At 39.5% G+C, this 23,650-nt stretch overlaps 1 protein-coding gene across 13 annotated transcripts in view; it reads left to right on the top strand.

Moving 5' to 3' along the window:
* The first annotated feature begins 5,189 nt into the window (after positions 1–5,189).
* CELF2 (CUGBP Elav-like family member 2) overlaps positions 5,190–23,650 on the top strand; it is a 621,764-nt gene continuing 603,303 nt past the window's right edge. For 12 of the 13 annotated variants that reach the window (XM_075345303.1, XM_075345302.1, XM_075345301.1 and 9 more), the window contains exon 1: positions 5,190–5,367. In XM_075345303.1, the coding sequence (XP_075201418.1) occupies positions 5,261–5,367 (107 nt within the window). In that variant the 5' untranslated portion in view covers positions 5,190–5,260. The remainder of the gene's footprint in view (positions 5,368–23,650) is intronic. The other variant, XM_075345297.1, reaches the window with a different exon arrangement.

The following is a 23,650-nucleotide window of genomic DNA, read 5'->3' as shown; positions in this document are numbered from 1 at the left end:
CCTTCAGCACCCATCCAAGCTGGGGAGCGGGTTACTGGTGGGAACCAATCAGAACCGTACACACTACACAGGTGCAGGGAAAGGCAGTCACCATCAACCTGCCGGGAGGAGAAACACCGCAGCCGTCTGTGGGACCTGTCCATCCAGCCGTTTGTTTTACCGGAGACTCTGTGTACATCATTGGCTGAGTGAGTACCACCGTGCCGTGCGGCACAGCACTGCTCCCGCGACCCTGCACCTCGCCAGGCCCCGTAACCCACCTGCCATCCATCCCTACCCCATCACCGGGCCCCGGGACAACCAACCCCCTACCCACGGAGGGGAGAACCAACATCCAAGCTGCTCCCTGTCATCGCTCCCGGGATCCCCGTCCAGAGCAGCGGTGGTGTCACCAAACTCACCACAACCGTGGGTGGCGTCATGGACAATAAATCCCCAAAACCAAACCCCTTTTCACTCACGGGCGAGGAACGCCGCTCAAGTCCCCGGGATCCGGCCCACCGCTCGAGCCACCACCGAGCAGCAGCCGCAGCAGCGGCCGGACCCGAGCAGTGGGAGAGCGCCGCGTCCCCTCCTCCGCCCGCGACACAATGAGGAAGGAAGAAGGTGGGCGGGATGTTTACGTCCCGCTCATCTCCGCCCCCCTGCTTCTATTGGCCGCCTGCCGTGTGACGTTGCTGTGACGCCGCACAACCCGCCCCCTTAGGAAGGAGGCGGTTTGTTGGCCAAAGCGACATCGCAGGGCAGGTAAGTGCATGTGAAGCTGCCGTAGCGATAATGTTCACTGCGGCAGCTATCACAAGATATCGCAGCTGCAACGGGGGCGGGGACTATCACACTCGGTTTCGCTACCATCGGCTTGCGATGTCGTAGTGTGCAAAGTACCCCTAAGGAGCCTGTGCCAACCACTGAAAAATATCACTACAGTATTATCCCTCCTCCACCAAACTTTAAAGTTGGTATACTGCAGTTAGGCAGGTCATATTCTGGCATTTGCCATACCCAGGCTCATTTATTTAGCTGCCAGATGGAGAAGTGTGATTCTTCACTCCACAGAACATGTTTCCAAGCCTCCAGAGTCAAGTGGTGGCATACTTGAACCCCTCCATCCGACGTATGGTGATGTAAGGCTTGCATGCAGTGATCAACAATGGAAACTCATGTCCCGTTGCTTCCAATGCACTGTTTTTGTACTAATGTTAATGTCAGAGGAGGTTTGGATCTCCACAGTTTTCCAGTTAGAAGAGCTGTGATGACTTTTATGCACTCTTTGGCTCAGCACTTGCCGAGCCTGGTCTGTAACTTTACATGGTTTGTCACTTCATAGCTACGTTGCTGAGGTTCATAAACACTTCCAATTTTCAGTAATACTTATAGATGATCATGGAAGAAGTAAGAAATTTTATAAACTGACATGTTATCACAATGGCATTGCTTTACAACACTACATGCTGTTTAAAATAACTCATTCTTTTTCAAATGTTTCAAAGGCAGTTACCAGTCTTGCGGCGCTCCTGCTACCAATGGTGGAACATGTTGGATGATTTTTGGTCACATGACTGGACCAATATACAAATAAGTAAAGAGATATTTTCTTTGTACATTAAAATATGGTTAATTATACAACGCATTTCGGCTCAGATGTTTTATCCTTCAGCCTTGTTCAGGTATAATTGTGAGAAAAAAGATGTATACCTGACAATGGAATTTAATAAAAAACAGCACTTACGAGGTTTGTACCGTCATTTTGTCTATATAACTAGGGCTTTGGTTGATATAATTTAGCTATCGTCCAAATGCTCAATCAGCCTATAGCTATTCCTATCTACTTCTGCATAGTCCTCCATAGACATTAAGGGGTACTTCTCACATAGCGAGATCACTAGCGAGATCGCTGCTGAGTCACGTTTTTTGTGACGCAGCAGTGACCTCATTAGCGATCTCGCTGTGTGTGACACTGAGCAGCGATCTGGGCCCTGATGTGAGATCGCTGCTTGTTACACACAGTGCTGGTTCATTTTTTGGACGTTGCTCTCCCGCTGTGAAGCACACATCACTGTGTTTGACAGCGAGAGAGCAACGATCTGAATGTGCAGGGAGCAGGGAGCCGGCATCTGGCAGCCTGCGGTAAGCTGTAATTAAGGTAAATATCAGGTAACCAAGTGAAGCCCATTGCTTGGTTACTCGATATTTACCTTGGTTACTAGTGTCTGCCGCTCTCACGCTGTCAGTGCCGGCTCCCTGCTCCCTGCACAAGTAGCCGGAGTACACATCGGGTAAATAAGCAAAGCGGTTTGCTTATTAACCCGATTTGTACTCTGATTAGGAATGCAGGGAGCCAGTGCTAAGCGGTGTGCGCTGGTAACCAAGGTAAATATCGGGTAACCAAGCGCTTGGTTACCCAATATTTACCTTAGTTACCAAGCGCAGCATCGCTACCACGCGTCGCTGCTGGCTGGGGGCTGGTCACTGGTCGCTGGTGAGATCTGCCTGATTGACAGCTCACCAGCGAACATGTAGCGACGCACCAGCGATCCTGACCAGGTCAGGTCGCTGGTGGGATCGCTGGAGCGTCGCTAAAGTGTGACGGTACCCTAACACTCTGACCAGCTGAATATGCAGGTATTTAGAATGGGGAGAGGGGAGTAATTTGTTGGCAGACACAAATGTCAGTTATCTGTATTTCCTGAGAACAAAAGGGTTGATCATTTTGAAATTAAAACTGCTCGATACTTATCTCTCCCAATATTTGCTATCAGGGAGAGTTGAGACACTTCCATAAATACTAGATTGTCAGCCAATCCCATTGGTGGATCCAGACAACCTTTATCTAATATGTATGTCCACCTTAAGTCAATAGAGTAGAAGGGTTAGGGGTGCTTCACACATAGCGAGATCGCTACCGAGATCGCTGCTACGTCACGGTTTTGGTGATGCAACAGTTACCTCATTAGCGATCTCGCTGTGTGTGACACTGAGCAGCGATCTGGCCCCTGCTGTGAGATCGCTGCTCGTTACACACAGCCCTGGTTCGTTTTCTTCAAAGGCGCTTTCCCGCTGTGACGCACACATTGCTGTGTGTGACAGCGAGAGAGCGACAAAATGAAGCGAGCAGGGAGCAGGAGCCGGCATCTGGCAGCTGCGGTAAGCTGTAACCAAGATAAACATCGGGTAACCAAGGGAAGCCCTTTCCCTGGTTACCCGATATTTACCTTCGTTACCAGCCTCCGCCGCTCTCGCTGCCAGTGCCGGCTCCCTGCTCTCCGCATATGTAGCTGCAGTACACATCGGGTTAATTAACCCGATGTGTACTGTAGATAGGAGAGCAGGGAGCCACCGCTAAGCAGTGTGCGCAGCTCCCTGCTCTCTGCACATGTAGCTGCAGTACACCGGGTTAATTAACCCGATGTGTACTGTAGCTAGGAGAGCAAGGAGCCAGCACTAAGCAGTGTGCGCGGCTCCCTGCTCTCTGCACATGTAGCGACGTTATGATCGCTGCTGCGTCGCTGTGTTTGACAGCTAAGCAGCGATCATAACAGCGACTTACAAGGTCGCTGTTACGTCACAGAAAATGGTGACGTAACAGCGACGTCGTTGTCGCTGTCGCTATGTGTGAACCCAGCCTTATCCTTTTACGTGCTGATATCCTGAAAACCTGTATTGCTTGTTCTAGCCCATAAAATTGAAAGGGTCACTCCATTAACATGTCTATTATAATATAAGGGTCAGAGTTATTGTTGTAATATAATCATTAAAAAGCATTAGCCTTCTATGAATGACCTTGTTCAACTCATAAAATATTTTGTATTCATTTTTTCTAAAAAGAAAATATTTCATATATTTGAATAAGAAGCTGAAGAATTTGCTTAAGAATGAAGCTACAAGAGTCATATAGACACAATAATTGGCAGTGAATGACTCTTTTTCAGATTTTTACCAAACTTTTATCACTTATCCTCAGTTTAGATGTTGACGACTTGTTTTTACATGGGAAAAAACACTTACCAAATTTAATAGAAACAATATTGAGCATTCTTCATTCACTAGAAGAAAAGAGTGTGAACTGCAGTTTAGTAAGGGACTCCATTATAATAAGTCTTTTCAAACTGAAGAGAGTTGTTGAAAACCTGTGAAAACTTCTATTCTTTACAAGTAAAATAAAATACCTTTTTCGTTAAGAGCTGAAATATATGTGTATATTGTAATTCTACATTAGAATATACTTTTGTGAAAAAAAGTGGAGTTACTTTAGAAATACAGTATAAAGAAGACTCTTGCTGTTTAGTAAAAGGATTAGTCCGCTATCCAAGCTTATCCTTCTAAGACACTTTCAGTCCAATATATTCCAATACTGCCAGTGTACTCTTACTATTGTAGCATAGAGACCCTGGAATATAATTTCTTGCCTGGGGGGCATTTGCTTTAAAATTTAAGTGCTCCTGATTTTTCTGAATAGCTCCCCCAGCTGGTATCAGGCTAAGGTCTATAATGCCTGGCAGACAGATCTAATGGAATTACAGTGGAAGATGTGACATAGCCATGATCCCAACATTTCGATCGATTCAAATGTCTGTCTAGTCTCCAGAGTACAGAACAATTGTTAGACATTGTATATATGAATTACAGCTTACTGCTCCTGCTCTAGGATAGCAATTATATAAAAAAAATCATAAATTGCCCATGCTGCCTGCGACACGAGAAGAATGTATTACATTGCTAAGAACAATACATCATGAGGCTTATTAGGAGAACACATAACCATAATTAACACATATTGAGCCCACGATCACTGAAAAAGGCAGCGATTCCAATTTCTCTACCCGTGACCTGGTTTCCTTTGATTCTCGAATCTAAATACGAAAAATAAATCTTTAATATAAGAACAAATCTTCTGGACCGCCAAAGCCTGACCATTCTTTTCAGAATACATTATCAATACACACCGATGACGAACGCATATTTCTGTATTGTATTGGGGCAGCCACTAGATAATGTATCATTTATTTTTATTGCCTAACAGGTATTGGGAAAATGAGGACATGTGAAAAACAATAAATACCAAAAAGCAAGCAAGGCCCCTATAGGCAGCACACTGCACTAATGTAAATTATGGCCAGACAACATAACTTGTCACAGAGGATTATTTCTGCTTAGTGAGTCTGCAGGGGCCCCTTTGCTTCACCACTCAGCATTGACGAGAGAGCGAGAGAGAAAGAGGCAGAGGGACTAGCCATAGCCATTAGTAGCTACAGTGGCATTGATGTTTGAGCGCACTTCTGAACCGGCTTTTGTTGAGAATATCTGTGCAGAAAGCATGCGCTGTCCCAAATCTGCTGTTACTATGAGAAATGAGGAGCTGCTTTTAAGGTATGTTGTACACTCCTTTGTTTTAACCGTTGCTTTTCACTTGTCCTGGACGCTCTTGTCCATCAGCATGCTGTGTAATAAGTAGCTCTGTTTGCTGTTGGGGGCTAAATTATACTGCTTCCCTCCTCTTATAGTGGGGCAGTATTAAAAGACCAGCCTATTCTCCTCATGTCTGCCCTTTAGTAGCTACTTGATGTCTGTTATGCATCAAAAATAATCCATAATAAAAGCTAAGGCTGTAAATAACGCTATAAGCTGGACTTAGCCTACCTAAACGCAGTGTTGTATACATACAGGACTATATATATCCATTAGGTCTATACTACCCCTGGAGTTCAGTGAGAAGAAAAATAGATGCATTCTGGAATTTCATATTTAATTGATTAGAAATTGTATGGGATCTGGCAGCAGGCTTTTGTTTGTTTGTAACTAGACGTATCGTGAATGCATCTTTGGGGCTGACAATGGGACAGTCAAACAATGGAGCTGTCAAAGTAGCTTAATGCACGTCTGGGGCAGCGTTTTCTCCCCACAACCCTCTTTTCATTATCTCTCCACTTCTTTAATCTTGTTTGTGCAGACTAAATGTCAGCACGGGCTATTAAGTATTGGCTGCTTCTTGTTTTTTTTTTTTTCTAATTTGCTCTCCTCTGTTAAACCATACTTTCCGTGTCGCATATTCATGTCTTGTGGATTACACTACAGATTTATTGCTTACCTCTTCATTAACTGCATGGGAAAACGTATTGATTCCAAAGGTCTGTAAAAAGGGGTATTAATCTGACAATTAGCTTGTTCTTTGAAATTATATTGCCATTTCCCATAGCCGTGATTTTAAGTTTGGATGACTTGAAGCCTTTGTTATTAATATGTTAGTGGAAATAATGCATGGGTCATGTATTTTATAGCTTACAATATGTCAACTAATCCATTCGCTGTGCCAGGCTAATTTACCATGAGACTGGCAAAAGTTATTTGGGAATTTGGCTTCCTAACAGTTAAGGGAGATGATCATTCAGGCATCCTGTGCACATTTAAATAAAAAATGCTATGTGAAGAATCTGGAGCATTATTTATGCTTCCGGCTTTTTCTAATCTGCACATTTTCACAGTGGAAGGAGACCAACCATATACATAAAACACAAGAAATATAGATGAAAGTGCATGATGATAAGTACAGCCTTCCAGTCCAACTGTATTACCCAGACAGTTTTGCATTACATTAAGGTTTCACTTAAAGAATTGCTACTTTGTGTTAGCTCAGAATTGATGGGCCTGCTAAATAAAACATGCCTCTAAAATCTCCTAAATGTCACTTACCTATTAAATAAATACAGGCGCTATCTCCTGTGTACATGGGGCCAGGCTTCTCCCATTAGTGTGGGTCTTCCTATGTATACCATGCTATAATGGGTATTGATTACATTCATTAGCAATGGTATTCATTATCGCTGCACATTTCATTTTACATTTCCAGCCATTGTCACCCATCTTTCAGCATTACTTCAGAACAGCTTTTTAAAGGCTTATTATTGTGTGCATTCTGAAAGATTTGACAGAGGGAAGCAGGGGAGCTTAAAACAATTCTGTCCCTGTATGACCCTAAAACAGCTCATGTTCTTGTAGCTGAAATGACAGCTCCCTCGATACAAAATTCATCCATATCTATCTGTCTGTCTGTCTGTCTATCTATCTGTATATCTATCTATCCTTCTATCCCTCTATCTATCTATTATCTATCCATCTATCCGTCTTTCTGTCTATCTATTATCTATCTATCTATCCCTCTATAATCTATCTAACCAACTAGCTATCCATCTATCCAACTATCTATCTATCTATCCATCTATCTATCTATCTATCTATTATCTATCTATCCAACTATCTATATATCTATCCATCTATCTATATATCTATCTATCCAACTATCTATCTATCCAATTATGTATCTATCTATCCATCTATCTATCTATTATCTATCTATCTATCCATCCAACTATCTAGCAATCTATCCATCTATTATCTATCCATCTATCTATCTATCCATCCAACTATCTAGCAATCTATCCATCTATTATCTATCCCTCTATCTATCCATCTATCTATCTGTTTGTCTTTCTTTCTTTCTATCTATCCATCTGCCTGTCTATCTTTCCATCCCTCTATCCATCTTTCCAACTGAGCTTATCTTACCGACTACTTGCTCTGAATGGGATGCTTGCCATGTATCTGTTTGTATATATGTTTGTTGTGTTATTTTACTAGTGCATACTTTGTTTTTGTACACTATTATACATATTCCCTTATCACAACTTAATTTATTCAATACCTGTGGGGTTAAAAATGGCAGCAAAATACATTAATTACTATATATATATATATATATACTTTGGGATTTTCATTTTCTATAAGCTTAATGGTTGTCCTATACTTTATATATTATTACTAGAATATATCTATTGAGAGACATAAATGTAAATCTCTCTTCCAGTCTCTATGCTGTATACATATATATATGTACTGTATGTACCTATGTCAGCAGCTATAGTACCACACATGCTGGTGTTCTTCTTGCACAGGCTGCATCCTTTATTGCTAGCTAGCAGCTGCTATCATCCATACACCATTCTATTGCCACCTACTGAGAGGGCGTGCAAGGTGGCTCATTTTGAAGCCAATGCAAATGCCACTTCATGAATCAGTCAAAAGATACTGCTGAGGAAGTGAGACAGCTGCAGATTTCTGCTAAAGACCAAAGTGTCACCTGTACCCCATGCCTGTCTTATCCATTTGGAATAACCTGGACCTCAGCCCAAATGTAACTGCGTTGCCATTGCATTGAATATGTCTTTAGCCCCAATGTTAGGTTTTTGCCTTCGAATTTGTCTGTCAGGAATGATTTCCGTTAAGGCCTGTGTGATTGAAGCTAATGTACACAATAGATGTTGCAATGATGTGTTCACATGAAAGTGAGTATTCTCCAGGAAGATAATGCAATGAATGCCATATGAGTGTTTTAGATGTCGAGGTGTCTCTATTCTTCCACGATCTTTTCTGTTCTTTTTTGTCTTGAATGTGAAATTGTTTCATGGTGCTCTCCGCACAGATCAGTTCATAGAAAGTACAGTTTTTATTGCTAAGCAGAGACGTGCACCCTTCTGCAATAACAAAGTGACCTTTCCAGCCATAAGGCGTGAATAGCAGAAATTGAAGAGCAAGGTGCTGGTCGGATGCTAGTAAGCTTGTCAATATCTGTTGTTATGAAGGCAATGAGTTATCCCGTTCAGAAATTGCAGGAAGTGCAGTGGTTGATCCTTCAATGATTAGGAGCGGCGAAAAGTGAAAATAACAAACCTACCTGTGTCTGGAAGAGAAGGGAAATCATCTTGTGTTAAACTGAGATCTGGGCTGCTGCACACACAAGCAATAACCCAAGTATTTACCATGGCACACGATAAACGGATCTGTCCAGCTTTCTTTTCTTCTCTTTCCCTTCTTTTTATTTAAGTTTGCCCTCACTGTGAGCCCTTGATCTCTTGTGGTTTATAGTGGACTAAATCTGAATGATCAGTTGCTTTACATTTCGCCTCTAGCATATACCAAGGAGAAAAGCCAAGGCAATTTGGCAAGCCTCAGTAGCTTTTTAACCTCTTAGGTTACCGGCAATTCTAGAGTTGAGATCAATTTAACATGTATATAATAAGCCTATTATAGAGTTAACTAAACAAATGTGCTTTTCGCTGACTATAGTGAAGCACGAGTTAGTAAAAAAGGAACAATGAAACCTATCTATTCCGGATGTGCCATGGCTATCTATTTAGAAAATGGCTTTAACTCATGTAACCCAGTATAGTAATAAAAATATCAAAAGTCATATCAGTGATATTAGAAATAAATACTATTCACCCCATGATATCTCGAATTACGTAGAACGGTGTTGTGTCACGTTCTGATTCCGGTGTGATTTCCGAATCTCCAGTGCATCACACTGGCAGTTTTCTATCATTCATGGTCCAACATTATGCATTATTATCATCACGCCATAATGTATTCACACACTCATTGTTAAATTACAATAAAACTCAAGTGCGTCTGTTATCAAATTCAAGTGTATAAGATTGCAAACTATACCTTTGGGGCTCCAAAACAAAGAGGAACATCAAATTAATATTCATACCCAGAACTTTGCAGCCAGAGTAGATTGGGCTCGGATGCTTAGGAAGTCATTCAGGAGTGAATCAATACTAATTATTGTAATCAGCGGGGTTAATTAGCTGAAGATGCCGTTGATGGAAAGTTCATTGCTTATAGCCCGAAATCGCATAACTTGATGAAACCTCAAATAAAATGGCAGGTGATATTATGAAATGAAAAAAAAAATAATGTTGTTGTCCAAAATGGAAAATATCAGATTCTTTCATGCCACAAGTGATGTATGTGCTCCACTGCCCCATTATTTTGTCTTATATGTTGTAGATGCCATTTAATACACTGTAGTCCTAAAATATCAAACAATGCATTCAATTAGTGAAGGTGAGAGATTATTGTAGATGGGCTAAAGTTCATTAAGAAAACATATTTAATAAAGAAGTATAGTGTAAAGGTAGAACAGCTTAAAGGAACAAAAGCCATGCCATGCTTTGTGCAAATTGATATCTGGTTCGGTTCTTGCCAGCTGTACCCACAGATGTCTCCATACAAGTGTAGCAGTCATGTCATTGCTGTGACATCCTGTATATCATGTAAGTAGCTTCCTCTCTGACCTATGGATAGATTAACCATTTCTTTTCTCACTCAAAAGAAGACATTTTCCATTGGCATTAGGCACTGTAGCAATTCAGCAATAACAACCTATAACCCTTAAACCCTCAATAGTATGCTCAAGAAAATGTCCCCAGGGATCCTATTTCTTTAAAACCAAATAACATTGTAAGAATTGTTGATCTTGTTTGCATCGAGGTATAAGTCACGACCCGGTAAATTGATTTATACAGGTAATGCCATAAATATGTATAGCCATAGTTCCCATGGGAGAAGCTGCAAAAGTAAAAGTGGGCAGTGTAAAACATTTTGTGATGTCTCTAGACGACAAAGCGTCATTGTGCGCTCATTCAGTAAGGAATCCTTTCACTATCCCAGTGTTTTGTTCTATAGGGAGAATGCCTTACTGTGAGTTTTCAATGACCATCACAAAACAGTGTTTAGTTAAAGCCTTTCTCATAATCTTCATCAGAATCCATGTATCCAGACAGGAAGGAAATACCACCGCCATTATGTATGCACACCACATAGACACTCATGGAGATCATTTCATGTATTATTAGGATCTTGATTCCTGATCAGACTGTGGAAACAGATTTTTCTACTTTGGTAGATTCCAGCACATATGCTAATAAATATGACATGTATCGAGCATTGTATCACATATAATTACAAACAGATGGATATTACGGAATAATAAGAGTTTGGAAAGAATTCTGGAACATTGAAAACTTTTATTATTGACATAAATTGTTATAGTTCTTTGCATGCCTTGCATTGATCCATTCTAGATATATGCCTATTGCCTCTGCTCATATCAGTCATCTGTCCTATATGACAAATGTCAATATAATTTCTGGCATCTAACATCTGAAGAAGATATCTGAATGGCATAGGCGCATGTAGAATTCAATGACCAAAAAAACGGAGAAAGCGTAAAAAATAAAGGTCACATTGTATGCTGTATTTTTTAGTTTGTCATATTGTGAAATTTTCTTACCGACAATATTGTCAGCCTTCTATATATTTTACCTTGACATGGTATAAAACAGAAATTCTTCCACTTGATAAAGAAAACTCTGAGAGCAGAACATACATTCCTATTTCGGATATAAAGCAGTCAATATAGGATTTGTGTAATAGATTAAATTCTTAGTTTATTATCTTAGCAGATGCCAAGAGCTTTGCATCTACCCCCATGTACAACTCCCTATCTGTGAACGTACAAGACACAAATATGTTTTCCCTGTTAACATGTTAATCCTAGAGAAGTATGTGCTTGAATCAAGGGAACGGGAACAATATTGCCATTTTTTATAAGGTAATTTAATTCTATAATATTATGTATGTTGTATATTTGTGATTTATATAATCTTAGAGACATGTCAGACCTTTTGATCATTGGGGCCTCAGTGCTGCGAACTGCACCCTTTTATCTCTGATCATCTTATTGGGGGGCCTCCAGAAATGGACAAGCAGAGGGTACAAGCTGTGTGGAAGTCTACAAAACATATACCACTAACGATATCAGAGCAAAGAAGGGCCAATTACAGGAAAATCAGCACAATACTTCATTCAGTATTTCTTGCACTATCTGTCAGAGATTTTGTTTAGGTTTTAGCAACTGGATCATCAAAGCTCTGTAGCTCTTTATTTTTGATATGTTGTCAAAAAGGTAAATGACCCAATGATAGCAATTAACAATATTGGAGTGCATCTATCACTTCTGGTAAATGATCAAAATAGTCTAGCGTGTGTATGTGATGAAAAAGGTTATTTCCAGTATTATATGACTTCAATTTTTCACCAGTTTTCCACTGTGCATGCTCTATCTCTGATTTTCAGTTTTCTCTGAGCTAGTGGGTGGGGACTAGTTACTATCATGTCTTGTATTGAATGCACATACAGACATGAGGGATTCCTACTTTTTTTCTGTAGCACATAAAGTAGAACCATCATGGAGGAAATTATAGACCAGTCCTGAGCTATGTAGCTGTGAATCCAGCTCTATAGAGAGATAAAACAGTTGATTGAAACTGCAACCAGATTTACCTTTGTCTACCTGGTATCTCCCTCTGCTAGGTGCTCCTCAGTCTTCTTTCTATCTACATGGACTTTAATTTGCTTTGTAACTTGACATCTCATGGAGCTGACAGGCCATCTTGCTTTGACCAGGATGTAATCGAGTTGTTTTTTTTTCCTAGTGGATGTGAGTTCAGGAGGGGTAAGATGGAGCATTGTCTTATAAGTCTAGAAGGAAGCATATTTCTCAGATATGATATATTAAAATGTTTCTTATATCCACTTGAACTATTTATTCATGCAAAGTTTATTAAAGCGACAGTGACCATTTGATAGGTTTTTAGTGACACTCTTAACCCTTGAACGTGCAACCATAGAAATCTACCATAGAAAACAAGTGACCTAGCAGGCCTGCGAGGCCACAGGTATCGTTCTAGGGTTAAAACCCTTCATAGGTTGTAAAAACAGATGCAATTTATCTTGATACTGCTTGACAATCATGGATTCATAAAGAAAATGTCAACATTTAGAGTCCATTTTTCTGTGTCCTTTCACAATTCTAAGCTCTATAGCACAGTGTCAGTCACTCTACTATCTTTGTAGAACCTATAACATTGCTCATCTTGATCTTGACCCATCATGAATAGAATAGAGGAACAAAAACTTGATACTAAGAGAGTAGTGGGAGGTGGTTAATTCATAATATCTATGGGCATAATTATGACTGCTATTATGGTTAAAAAAGAAATGTGAAAGAACAAAATAACTTGTACTAGTTAAATAAAAATTGAAAGGCCACAAATAAAGAGACACCTTAGAGACATTGCTGTTCTATTTTAATGATAACTATTTTAATTGGTAAGTAAAACAGTAGTAAAAGAGGATCTATCAGTGGAGGTCACAATACAAATTTTATATGTTATTAATAGTGATGAGCGAGCACTACCATGTTCGGGTGATCGGTAAAGATGAGCGAACCTTTGGAGGTTCGGTTCGCAAGGTACATTCGAACCTTAGGTAAGGTTCGGTTTTTGACCCTGATTTGAACCGAACCTCAATGGAAGTCAGCAGTTAGGTAGTTTGTGTCTCCACACACATGCAGACAGCCATAAGCAAAACTCTCACGGGGGAGGGTGGGCCAGGTTCTTTAAAAAAAAAAAATTTTGTTAGTGTGTGCACACTGCATCTGATCATGCTGATTTTACCCCAAATGTGAGCCGTTCAACCACTGCACGTGCCTTGCACAGGGCTGAGCATCACTTATACCCAAGCACAGCGCTGCTCACTTGAGTGTTTTGCACTCGTAAATCATTACAACTTTGAACCCGAACCTTATTTTTTCAGAAGATGGTTTCCAAACCCGAGCCTCGAACCTTAGGTTCGCTCATCTTTAGTGCTCGGATCTCATTAAGAGCAGTTGGATGCTCGAATGGGTGCAACTCGAAGACTGAAGATGTTCAGGAAAAATGCTCAAGCCCTCAATGGCGTACATTATACTCGGTATATGAGTACCGCCCATCCAAGCATCCAATTGCTCATTACAAGTACCGATCACCTGAGAATGGTAGTGCTCGCTCATCCCTAATTATTAAATCTCTTTTACATGACTTACTTTAAAAATCCATCTCAGAATGGCTATATAATTCAGATATTTTATTAGTCTAGCTACAGAGTGAAATAATCCAAGTGAATTTCATTTTTGTCCACCCAGCATGACTGACCCCTGCAGCTTGTACTGAGCAATGTGAGATCTCAGCAGCAGGAGGGACACTAATGAGCTGTCAATCAAACATGGTGGGTGTAGATCGAGTTAAACTTCGTAAAGTTACAAAGCCAATATCATAGAAGGAAATACAGCTACTTCATTAGGTCTAAGAGATCTAGTTTTTAATGAATGCAGTTAGTATTATATAATCTGGTGGAAGATCCACTTTCAATAACAGATTGTCTCCACGCATACTATGATTTCCAATAAAGAAATCTCATTTTTAATCATTTAGTCTGTAGCCACATCAAGGCAGCGTGAATAAAGATTTTGGAAACATGATTAAATTGAGATATGGTTTTCGTCTGATTTATAGACTACAGTAAGCAAGAAAGAGATTTGTGTTGTGCACTTTGTCAGTGGATGCACATATACTTGGCGTTAAGGAAGTTGTTAAATGGGTTTTTATTTGGTTTACATGTGAGATAAAGTCGCTTTGAAATTGATATCACCCATCCTCATGCTGTCATGACAGATTATCAGCTGCAGGTGTTTCTTTCTGTGCAGTGTGTTCGCTGTTTACACACATTTATTTGTGTGTCAGTCCTATAATAGGTAACTGAAAATGGCATCCAGTGAGAAAGCATGTCACCATGCTTGGAATGACATGTACTGTATTATCAGGGCAGCATGGGCTTCTGGCACCTAGGCTCAGCTGTCCTTGACCTGTACATTGATGGGCTACATAGGGCTGTGAAAAATCATTACAGCTTATATGTTTGAGCTGGCAACTATACAAAGAGCTAAAACCTGGAAGCCTTTGCAATATGCCTGAAATGCACTTGCCTCAGTTTCTGGATGCTAAAGATAAGGCACTCGTCTGGATCGGCAGAAACACATACATAGACCATGAATATATTTACTCTCTGTCTTGTAGACATGATGCAGTAGATGCAGTAGATAGATGTATCATTTGGATTGCAGTGTCCTGGACAGTAATTCTTACATGAGAATAGTAGAATCTGGATTTCATATATCTAATAATTGTACAAATCATGAAGGATCGCGAATAAAAAAAAATATTACCACCTAGATGGAAGGAAAATCTATGGGCTGGCATCCCTTACTCATTGTATTTTATATACAGTTGAACTTTTGTATGTTAAATTATTTAGCAAAAAATCAAAATAAAAAAAAGAATACAAAAAAATTAAGCAACTTATTGTTTAGTGCACTCATATTTTATGGCTGCCCAATCTGTCATTGTTTAAATTAATGTTGAGACATAGATACATTTCAGAATGACTGATCTGGGGTGCAGCAGGAAAGTGAAGCAACAGCCTTTGTACAACCTGCTATTCATATAAAGGTCTATTTTCACTGAGAAGGCTTTGACAATCAAGGCTAATATATTCGGGCCTTCAAGTGTATGACACGCTGGTGGACATGGACAGAAATTGGCCCCTGTGCAAGAACAATATATGGGCCCTTTGCAGCAGAAGAATTCATCATACTGCACTATTCTACCAGCTTTGGAGGTAGAAATGGGCCTCCCAAACCCCGAATAGGTTGCACCAATGATATGTTCGCCCCTGCTATTACAGCTTACCTTACCAACAAAGATCTCAGGCTGTACGCACTTTCCCCATGCTCTACTGATGCAACTCCCAAAACACTCTTGTGACTTTATTATAGACCAGGGTTCACCCATCCCGTGGCTTAAGAGCCACATGTGGCTCACGGGCTCATGATGTTTGACTCGTGGCTGTCTGCCAGTTTGTTGCATTAGAACCTAGTCTAGAAAACAGCTGTGAAGAATAGGTCTCCACATGAATTATGTGAGTAGCCCTACAGAGAAGACCAAATTTGGATGCCCATATGCTGGCCTTGGGGGTTCAGAAATAAGTACGGTAAGCTGGAGGCAGTATGATACTACAGGTCAGAGGAGGTGTGATAGTGTGAGCCCTTGATGTGAGATTGCTGAATGGGGATATTGTGGGGACCCTGGATCTTAATATACTGCCCTGGTGTGATTTCTGTGGAAAACCTTTGGCTGACATTAAACTGTTGGGGGATCTGGGTGTCACTAGGGGGGAAGCTGGATATGGCTCGTGACCCTTTCTCAGAGCTGAATATAGCTCTCAAGGTCAAAAAGGTTAGGAACCAAAATGGCAACATCTTTTGTAAAGATATCTAACTTTTCGGATTCACAGTAACATTGTCATCGGGGATGGTAACATACTATTCGCTGAAGCATTTTACCACAAATTTTTGCAATACATTTTTTTCAAAACACAGTAATGTACCAAATACGACCAGGTTTTAAATAGTAAAAAAATGAATTTGCAGATTGCCAGGCAATTTAGTCAATATATTTATCGAAGGTCCATGGTGTTTCCTATTCTAGGATGTGTTAATATTGTATATCCCATGCGTTCTCATACCATTCGCGTACATTCTCTATAAAATGATCATTGTAATCCTGCTCATTAATGTGACTGATCTTGTTAGTTTTCTAATACCACTTATACGCTCCATAATGTGTGATGCATGGAAGTCAACATGATATTCTATGTAGCTCTGCTTCAATTTTTATTTTTTTTTTTACATTTTTATGTCATTATGGTGAAATGATTAACAATGTAACAGTGATGAGAATAGTAAGGATAAAAAGGCGGAGGGAGAGGCAGTGACAAGAATGCAAAAATGTCAACTAATTAAAATGAAAAAATGGCTACAGACAATTTTATTGTCTTCACAACCTGTTTTTTACAAAGGTTCTTATCTTTTCTGCAGACAGTGAACTGATTATGGATAATCTTTTTTATTCTTAATAACCCATTCCCAATAATAACATGATTTGCAAATAACTATTACTAATTTGTCTTCTTATTGTTTCTCAAGTAAAGATTTTACAATTATTAAAATGAAAAGAAGTATAAAATGTAAGACCAATTCTGAATTTATCAATGTTAGCAACAAGCATAATTAAAAAATCCCTCTTCTCGAGAAAAATGTATGGCTTTAGAAATCTTACTGAGCCCCCATGATTTCTCTTTTGAAAAGACTTTTAAAGACTGATTCCAATACCCATTATCCATTTAACAAGGTCCAATTATAACATCTAACTAATAGGATCTTGTATGGTACTTCATGAATTAATAATGCTTACTACAGAGTTTATCTGCTTTCATTTGTGTTCTGTTTCATTCTTTTATGAAAAATCGAATCCTGGGGCCATTTATTGGCATTGCTGTTTTTTTACTCCAGCAATAGCAATAACATTACTTAAAAGCAACTAAAAGCGCCCATCACTTTAACACTTTAAGGAACGGGCGATTCTTCATTTTTGGGCTTTAGTTTTTTCTTCCTCTTCTAAGAGCCATACCTTTTTTATTTTTCTACCCATATTGCCATATGAGGGTTTGTTTTTTGTGGGACAAGTTGTACTTTTGAATGACACCATTTATTTTACCGTATAATGTACTAAAAAATGAGGTCAAATTGAAAAAAAATGCATTTCCAAGTTTGTTTGTTTTTGTTTTTTTCATTTTTACTTGAGTGGTTAAAAAAAGTCTGAAATTCGTAAAAAGTAAAATAAAACGTGCTTGTCTACATTTGTCCGAGACCTCTAATGTTTTCATATTGCAGTTCAAATTTTTATGCATTAGTTTTTTTTTATATATATATATATATATATATATATATATATATATATATATATATATATATATATATATATTTTTTTTTTTTTCTACTTCTTTACCCACTTTTACTGGATGTGGTAGTCCCTTTAGGGGACATACCTGCAGTCATCCAATTGCTTGTACTATACATAGCAGTACCATAATATTGCTGAATATAACACAAATCACTGGCCCCTATGAACATAAGCAAGAAACTAGCAGTCATTGGGGTGAAAATATGACAGGCACAGAAGACGCCCTTGTTGCGCTACCCAAGGGGGAGTGCGGTAGTGAACCCACAAGACCACAGAGGACTGCGGCAGCTGACCCCAGAGACAAACTCGGACAAAGCTTGAGGGAAGAAAAGGACTTTAATGATCAGAGCGTGACCAGCGCCAAACAACACAGGGTCCTATGGTACAGTCCAGAGTGCAAGTACAGTCTGCACAGGAATAGTCCAAATATCCATAGGTATGGCTGAGTGGCAATGCATAGACTCAGTGGAGCGCAGGGACCCAGGTATGGACTGGAGCAGCAGACAGGCATGGCCAGCTCTGAGTGGAGGCAAGGTACAGAGATTAGGAACAGGAGCAAGGTTAAAAAACAAGGTAGGGAACAGGGACCTGACGGGAAGCAACGTCACACTAAGGGACAGGAAGATGTTGCTCAGTCACCTCCCAGAATGGGAGGTTGCCTTATATATCCAGTGCCTCTCTGTAATAGGCTGATAAGCACTTACAGGTTAAGGAGTACTGGCCATTTAAATCACAGCAGGATGCGGTGGGCATCGTCTAAGGAAGGTCCTGGAGGACCTGTTCAGTGCATGCATGTTTCTGGATGAGCAGGCCAAAGGCAAAGAGCTGAAGGAGGATCCAGGACTGCGATCCCAGTGAGTACCCTGTATGGAAGGCAGAACAGTGGGATGGGCCGACCGTTTGGAGCCGCGTGCTGGGCGCTGAATCACCTGCTCAATAAGGGTCGGTCCCGTGGGTTGGGGCATGACAGCCCGCCATCATGACAACCCATACACACCCCGCGATCACATTACAGGGACAGCGATAAGTGGTTAGAACAGAATGCATTTTCAATGCCGCTATCAGAGAATTTTAGGGGCATTTAACAGATTAAAATCTCTGGACAGAGCTCCACTCTACCAAACTTTTGGTATGTTTTTTATGTTGTAGAACCTCTGCAACATTTCTACACCTATTATGTTAATAAGGTTACTTGTGTTTTTTACATGCATTTTCGTGGCCAGTTTTTTGCATGCATTTCTATCGCATTTTTGACATTGATTTTTTTTGTCTTCTATTGATTTGTCATGTTTTAGATTAAGCTGCTTTTTTATTGATATTTCCTGGGTTTTTGACTTTGGCAAAAATTTATTGAAATATTTATGTGCAAATTATATGTGTTTTTGATGAAAGTCTATGGGGAAAATCTGCACATAAAGCTCAGTGTTCCCGCAAGAGAAATTGACATGTTGCAGATTTGAAACACACACTGCAGGTCAGTTTATGCTGAGCAAAAAATAACAGCATGAGATATCTGTAAATCCCATCTGCTTTGCTAGAACTGTAACAGGCTGTTATTTGGAAACAGAAAAAATATGCAGTGTCAAAAATTCACCAAAAACTCATCATGAGCACAGTCTTAGAGACAGATGATGGCTGAATGAAACAGCCATCATCTGCCTGATAATGGGGTGGCCTCAGCTCCTTAGTCTTCTCCATTCATCCTCTTTCAACAAGCCGTGTTCAGGTATGACACTGGTTATTAAGGGCCTAAGGTGTATGGTAGCCAAAGACATTTATTATCTATCTGGTGGATTGCTGATAAATGTTAGATCAGTACTATATAAACAATCACAATCATATTCTATGCACACAGTATGATTGTATTAATGTGCGCAAGGAAGTACAGTTGGATTATCTAAGCAGGCTATTACAGGGCTACATGTAGACGATCGGTGGTTTTTAACGGCCATTGGTCAGCAAATTAAAATGCACCTTTAGGTATACAGTATGATAAAAAATAACTAAAGCTATAGAAAGTTAGACACAATTTACACATTTTTCAAATAAGTGCCACACTCTTTTCATACCATGTGACAAATAGATTCAAAATTTTAAAGCCCCCCCAAAACAAACAGTAGACTTTATTATATTCAATATCTAAATAGAGTTCACATTTGCAGTTAAGAACTGTCCTTTTTAAGGAAAAGGCCCCAGTACCCATAAGATTTAACATGTAATTAATTACTTCATTATCACAAATTCTTTAAATGCTCATTGTATTACAGATATTGTCTGGTGGAATGGATTTCAGAGGAAGATGTAAGAATCTATATATGTTAACAAGGAAAGAAAAGGTTGTGTTAGAAAATCAAAACCTCCATCTTATTTTATACCTTCTGCAATCAATGGTTTAGCTCATCACAACATTCATTACTTTGCGTACAGGTAGATTGACTTTTCTACCACTTATCAGGCTGGGGTGCTCTGGTTAATTCTTTTCCTCTAGTTGTGGAAATATTTGACGACTCCTGTCTTGCTCGTCTGTGATAACGCAATTCATTTGATCTACATATAGATTTCACAGTCAGTTTTTAAAGGGCTTATTTTCTTATGATAAAAAAATTGTATCCTTTAAAGTTATCAATATATATATATTTTAATAGCCCTTAACCTTTAATGACCGGGCAATTTTTGTGCTTTCGTTTTTTTTCCTCTATCTATTTCACGAGCCATAACTGTTTATTTTTTTTGTCAACATAATCATATAAAGGCTTGTTTTGGCACGACGAGTAGTAGTTTTCACCTCCTTTCACCATATGTATAGTAACATAGGAAAAACAATCTCCAAATGCAGTAAAATACTGAGCAAAGGACAATTCCATTATTATTTTTGAGATTTTGTTTTTACAGAAATACCAACTTTTTTATGACCTAATTGGGGGAGGGAAGCATAAATGTGTACCCCAAAAAAGTGTGAGAATCACAACTTTTATATGATTTTGTAAACAGACCTTTGTATAGCTTGTTTTTTTTTGTGTGATGGGCTGACATTTTTATTGGGTCCATATTGGGGACCATATTTTTATTCAATTTTTGAGGGGCAGGTGTGGTGACTATCAATAGCAATTTCAGCATTTTGATGTCTTTTGTTTTACAGTTTGTATTCTTTGGCTCAATATATTTTACATTTCAATAGATCAGACATTTATGGACACAGCAATGCCAAACACATTCATCTTTTTATTTACTTATTTTTAAAGGCTGGAGTGTTTAGTGATTCTAATATGTCAAAAAAACCTACTGTCACCAAGTAAACACTGGAAATTGGTCCATTTAACCCCTTCACGACCTTTGACATACATGTACATTGCAGGTTGTGTCTCTGGCTTTAATGTTGGCTTGTACGCCGAGCTAACATCTTTCCCGGCAAATTCCAGCTTATTTAATCAGCCATCATGTGTCTTTAACAGCCATAGGTAGAGTGGGGGGTGATTTTAGCTATGCATACTGTAGTAGTGCTGATCAGTGGTGATCAGACAATTGTAGATGATTTGATGCCTGTTCTGAAGAGTGGCGTTTCAATCCCAAACACGTAAATAAACCACCTTTTTATCTACTTCATGTACTGCACCTTCGGTTTAGTCCACAGCAGCACAAGATTATTCCACTCTTCTCCAAGCTTTTACCTATGTAATACAGATGACATTTCCTGTGTAAGACTCTTCATCGGGTTGATTTGCAGAGTAATAGCATTCTAAAATTGTGCAGCCACCTCACTGAAAGCCTGGTTACTGGGAGGAAATGAACTTTACTCCTCCCGGCAACCTCTGGCTTTCATTCATAGAAGCATGGCCAATGTGGATTCAGTCATCCACATCATGATCGGCAGGTGTAAGCATGCCCAGATACTTACTAAAAGCCAGCTCTGCAAAGACTGCTGTTAGTCAATGTGCATGTATTGCGTCCACATTTTGGAGCAGATTTAGCTGCGGATTTCACTCTACTTCATTATAAGTATTGAACTGGGTGAAATCCACAATGAAAATGAGTAGATATGAAATCCAAACGATACTTTAAATTTTATGCTTTTTTCTCAGCGACTTTTGAATAAAATTTTGAACACCCCATTTACTTGTATTGGACTGTAAATTGATGCAGAATTGCAGTGTGGATTCTGTGATGTGTGAGCTTAGCCTTAAAAGTTTTTGCTGTTAATATATATTTCTTTGACCTGAAAAAACAGTCTGGTCACTGATTTTCCTTTTATAACACTCGTATGCAGCTATAGCATACAATATCTTTGTTTTTACTAATCAATTATAAATACATACTATTTTGATCACAGTCTTTGATTAGTGACAAAAACATGGCTAGCAAAAGCAGCCATACAACACACTGATCTCTACCCAATGGTAACATCTCAATGTCAAAGACTTGTGTGCTTGAGATATACAGGAGGTTGATGAATATTAAGATAATGATCTGTTATTAGCAAGCACTAAAACGCTTGGGTGCTTGTTACTAGAGCCGAACAGGTCATACACTTTGAAAGAGCTCAACTCAAGTAACGAGTATAATGGAAGTGGAATGATTGGCCAATTTGGCTCTCTACCCATATACTACATACAGCCAGCCATATACAGAGCATTTCTGGGGGGAGGGAGGGCGGGGGATGTTTTGACCCAGTACATCCAAAAATGTTGTTTTAACCCCCAGTGAGAGCCATTCAGAGACTGCAAGTGGCTCTCACTGTTGTGCATGCACATATCATGCAGTGAAGTAAGCCTGTGCTTCATGTTTGTTGTTTCGTGGATGAAACATTTAAGCACCCATGATACTTGGTCAAGCAAAGCAAGTACCCAAGCACCCCGATGCTCGATCGAGTACTGAGCAAGGCCGAGCATGCTTACCTATTATTATATATAATATTAATGATTAATGATGGTTAAGTGTGCGCGGCACTGCTTGGTACTCAGTCGAATATTGGGGTACTCTGGTACTTGAGGTGTTCAGCTGAGTATCACAGAGAAGGCTCAGATTTTTTGTCGGTGAAACAACGAACAAAGCACTGGCTTGCTTCACTGCATAATGTGAGCAGGAACCCCAGGGAGAGCCATTTGCAGTCTCTAAATAGCAATAACAACATTTTTGGATGTACAGTGTCCAAAAAAACCTCACCTCCCTTTTCCCCGGAAATGCTCTGTATATGACAGAATGTATGGGGGCGGAGAGCCAAACTGGCCAATCATTCCACTTCCATTATACTTGTTATTCGAGCTGAGTTCTTTCAAAGCGTCTGACCTGCTTGGCTAGAAAAACAAGCACCAGGGCATTTTAGTACTTGCCCATCACTAATAATGATGAGCAAAACTGGTGAAATTCAAATTTGGCAGATTTGCATCAAATTAATTTAAAGTAAATTAGAAGTGCCCTGAATGCAATTAAAAACAGCAATTATTAAGCAGTAAGGTCTCCAAGCCCCGAAGTATAAAAAAAAACCAAATGGAATGAAGAGGGGTTAAAAAATAATAAAATCTTAAACGTTGGCCCTCACCTGTCAAAGCTTCCGTAGCTCTTCTGATCCTGTGCTCACTCTTGCCCTCCCTTCACAACATATATAAAGGCCTAGTTGACATCAAAAACACTGGCAAAGAATAAAGAGAAGGTTAGAGCCAGAGGTGGTGCCTGAGTAAGAGGGCAGGGGACCAATGGGAGCTTTAGCACCACAGACAAGAAGGGAAAAAGTAAAAGTGAGTATGATATTATACAAGTAAAATATATCTTTGTACCGTGTTAGCCAGTAGAGATAAAAAAATTTTTGTTTAAAAGAACAGAAAGTCCTCAGTGGTTGATACCTTTTAATGGCTAACTGAAAAGATGGTAATAATTGCAAGCTTTCGAGACTACTCAGGTCTCTTCATCAGGCATGGTATAACACAAAATCTGAAGAGTCACATATTTATACACAACAGGACTTAGAATAGTGCAGTAAAAAAAAAAAAAAAAAACAAGTTATATGAAACAGAACTATCACTATGGCAGGGGGGGCAATGATACCTTTTAATGGCTAACTCAAAAGATGGTAATAATTG

The sequence above is a fragment of the Anomaloglossus baeobatrachus genome, chromosome 4, assembly GCF_048569485.1.
Source record: "Anomaloglossus baeobatrachus isolate aAnoBae1 chromosome 4, aAnoBae1.hap1, whole genome shotgun sequence".
Taxonomy (NCBI): Eukaryota; Metazoa; Chordata; class Amphibia; order Anura; family Aromobatidae; genus Anomaloglossus; species Anomaloglossus baeobatrachus.
Note: the sequence above shows the minus strand (reverse complement) of the source record. Positions and strands in the feature narration are given on the sequence as shown.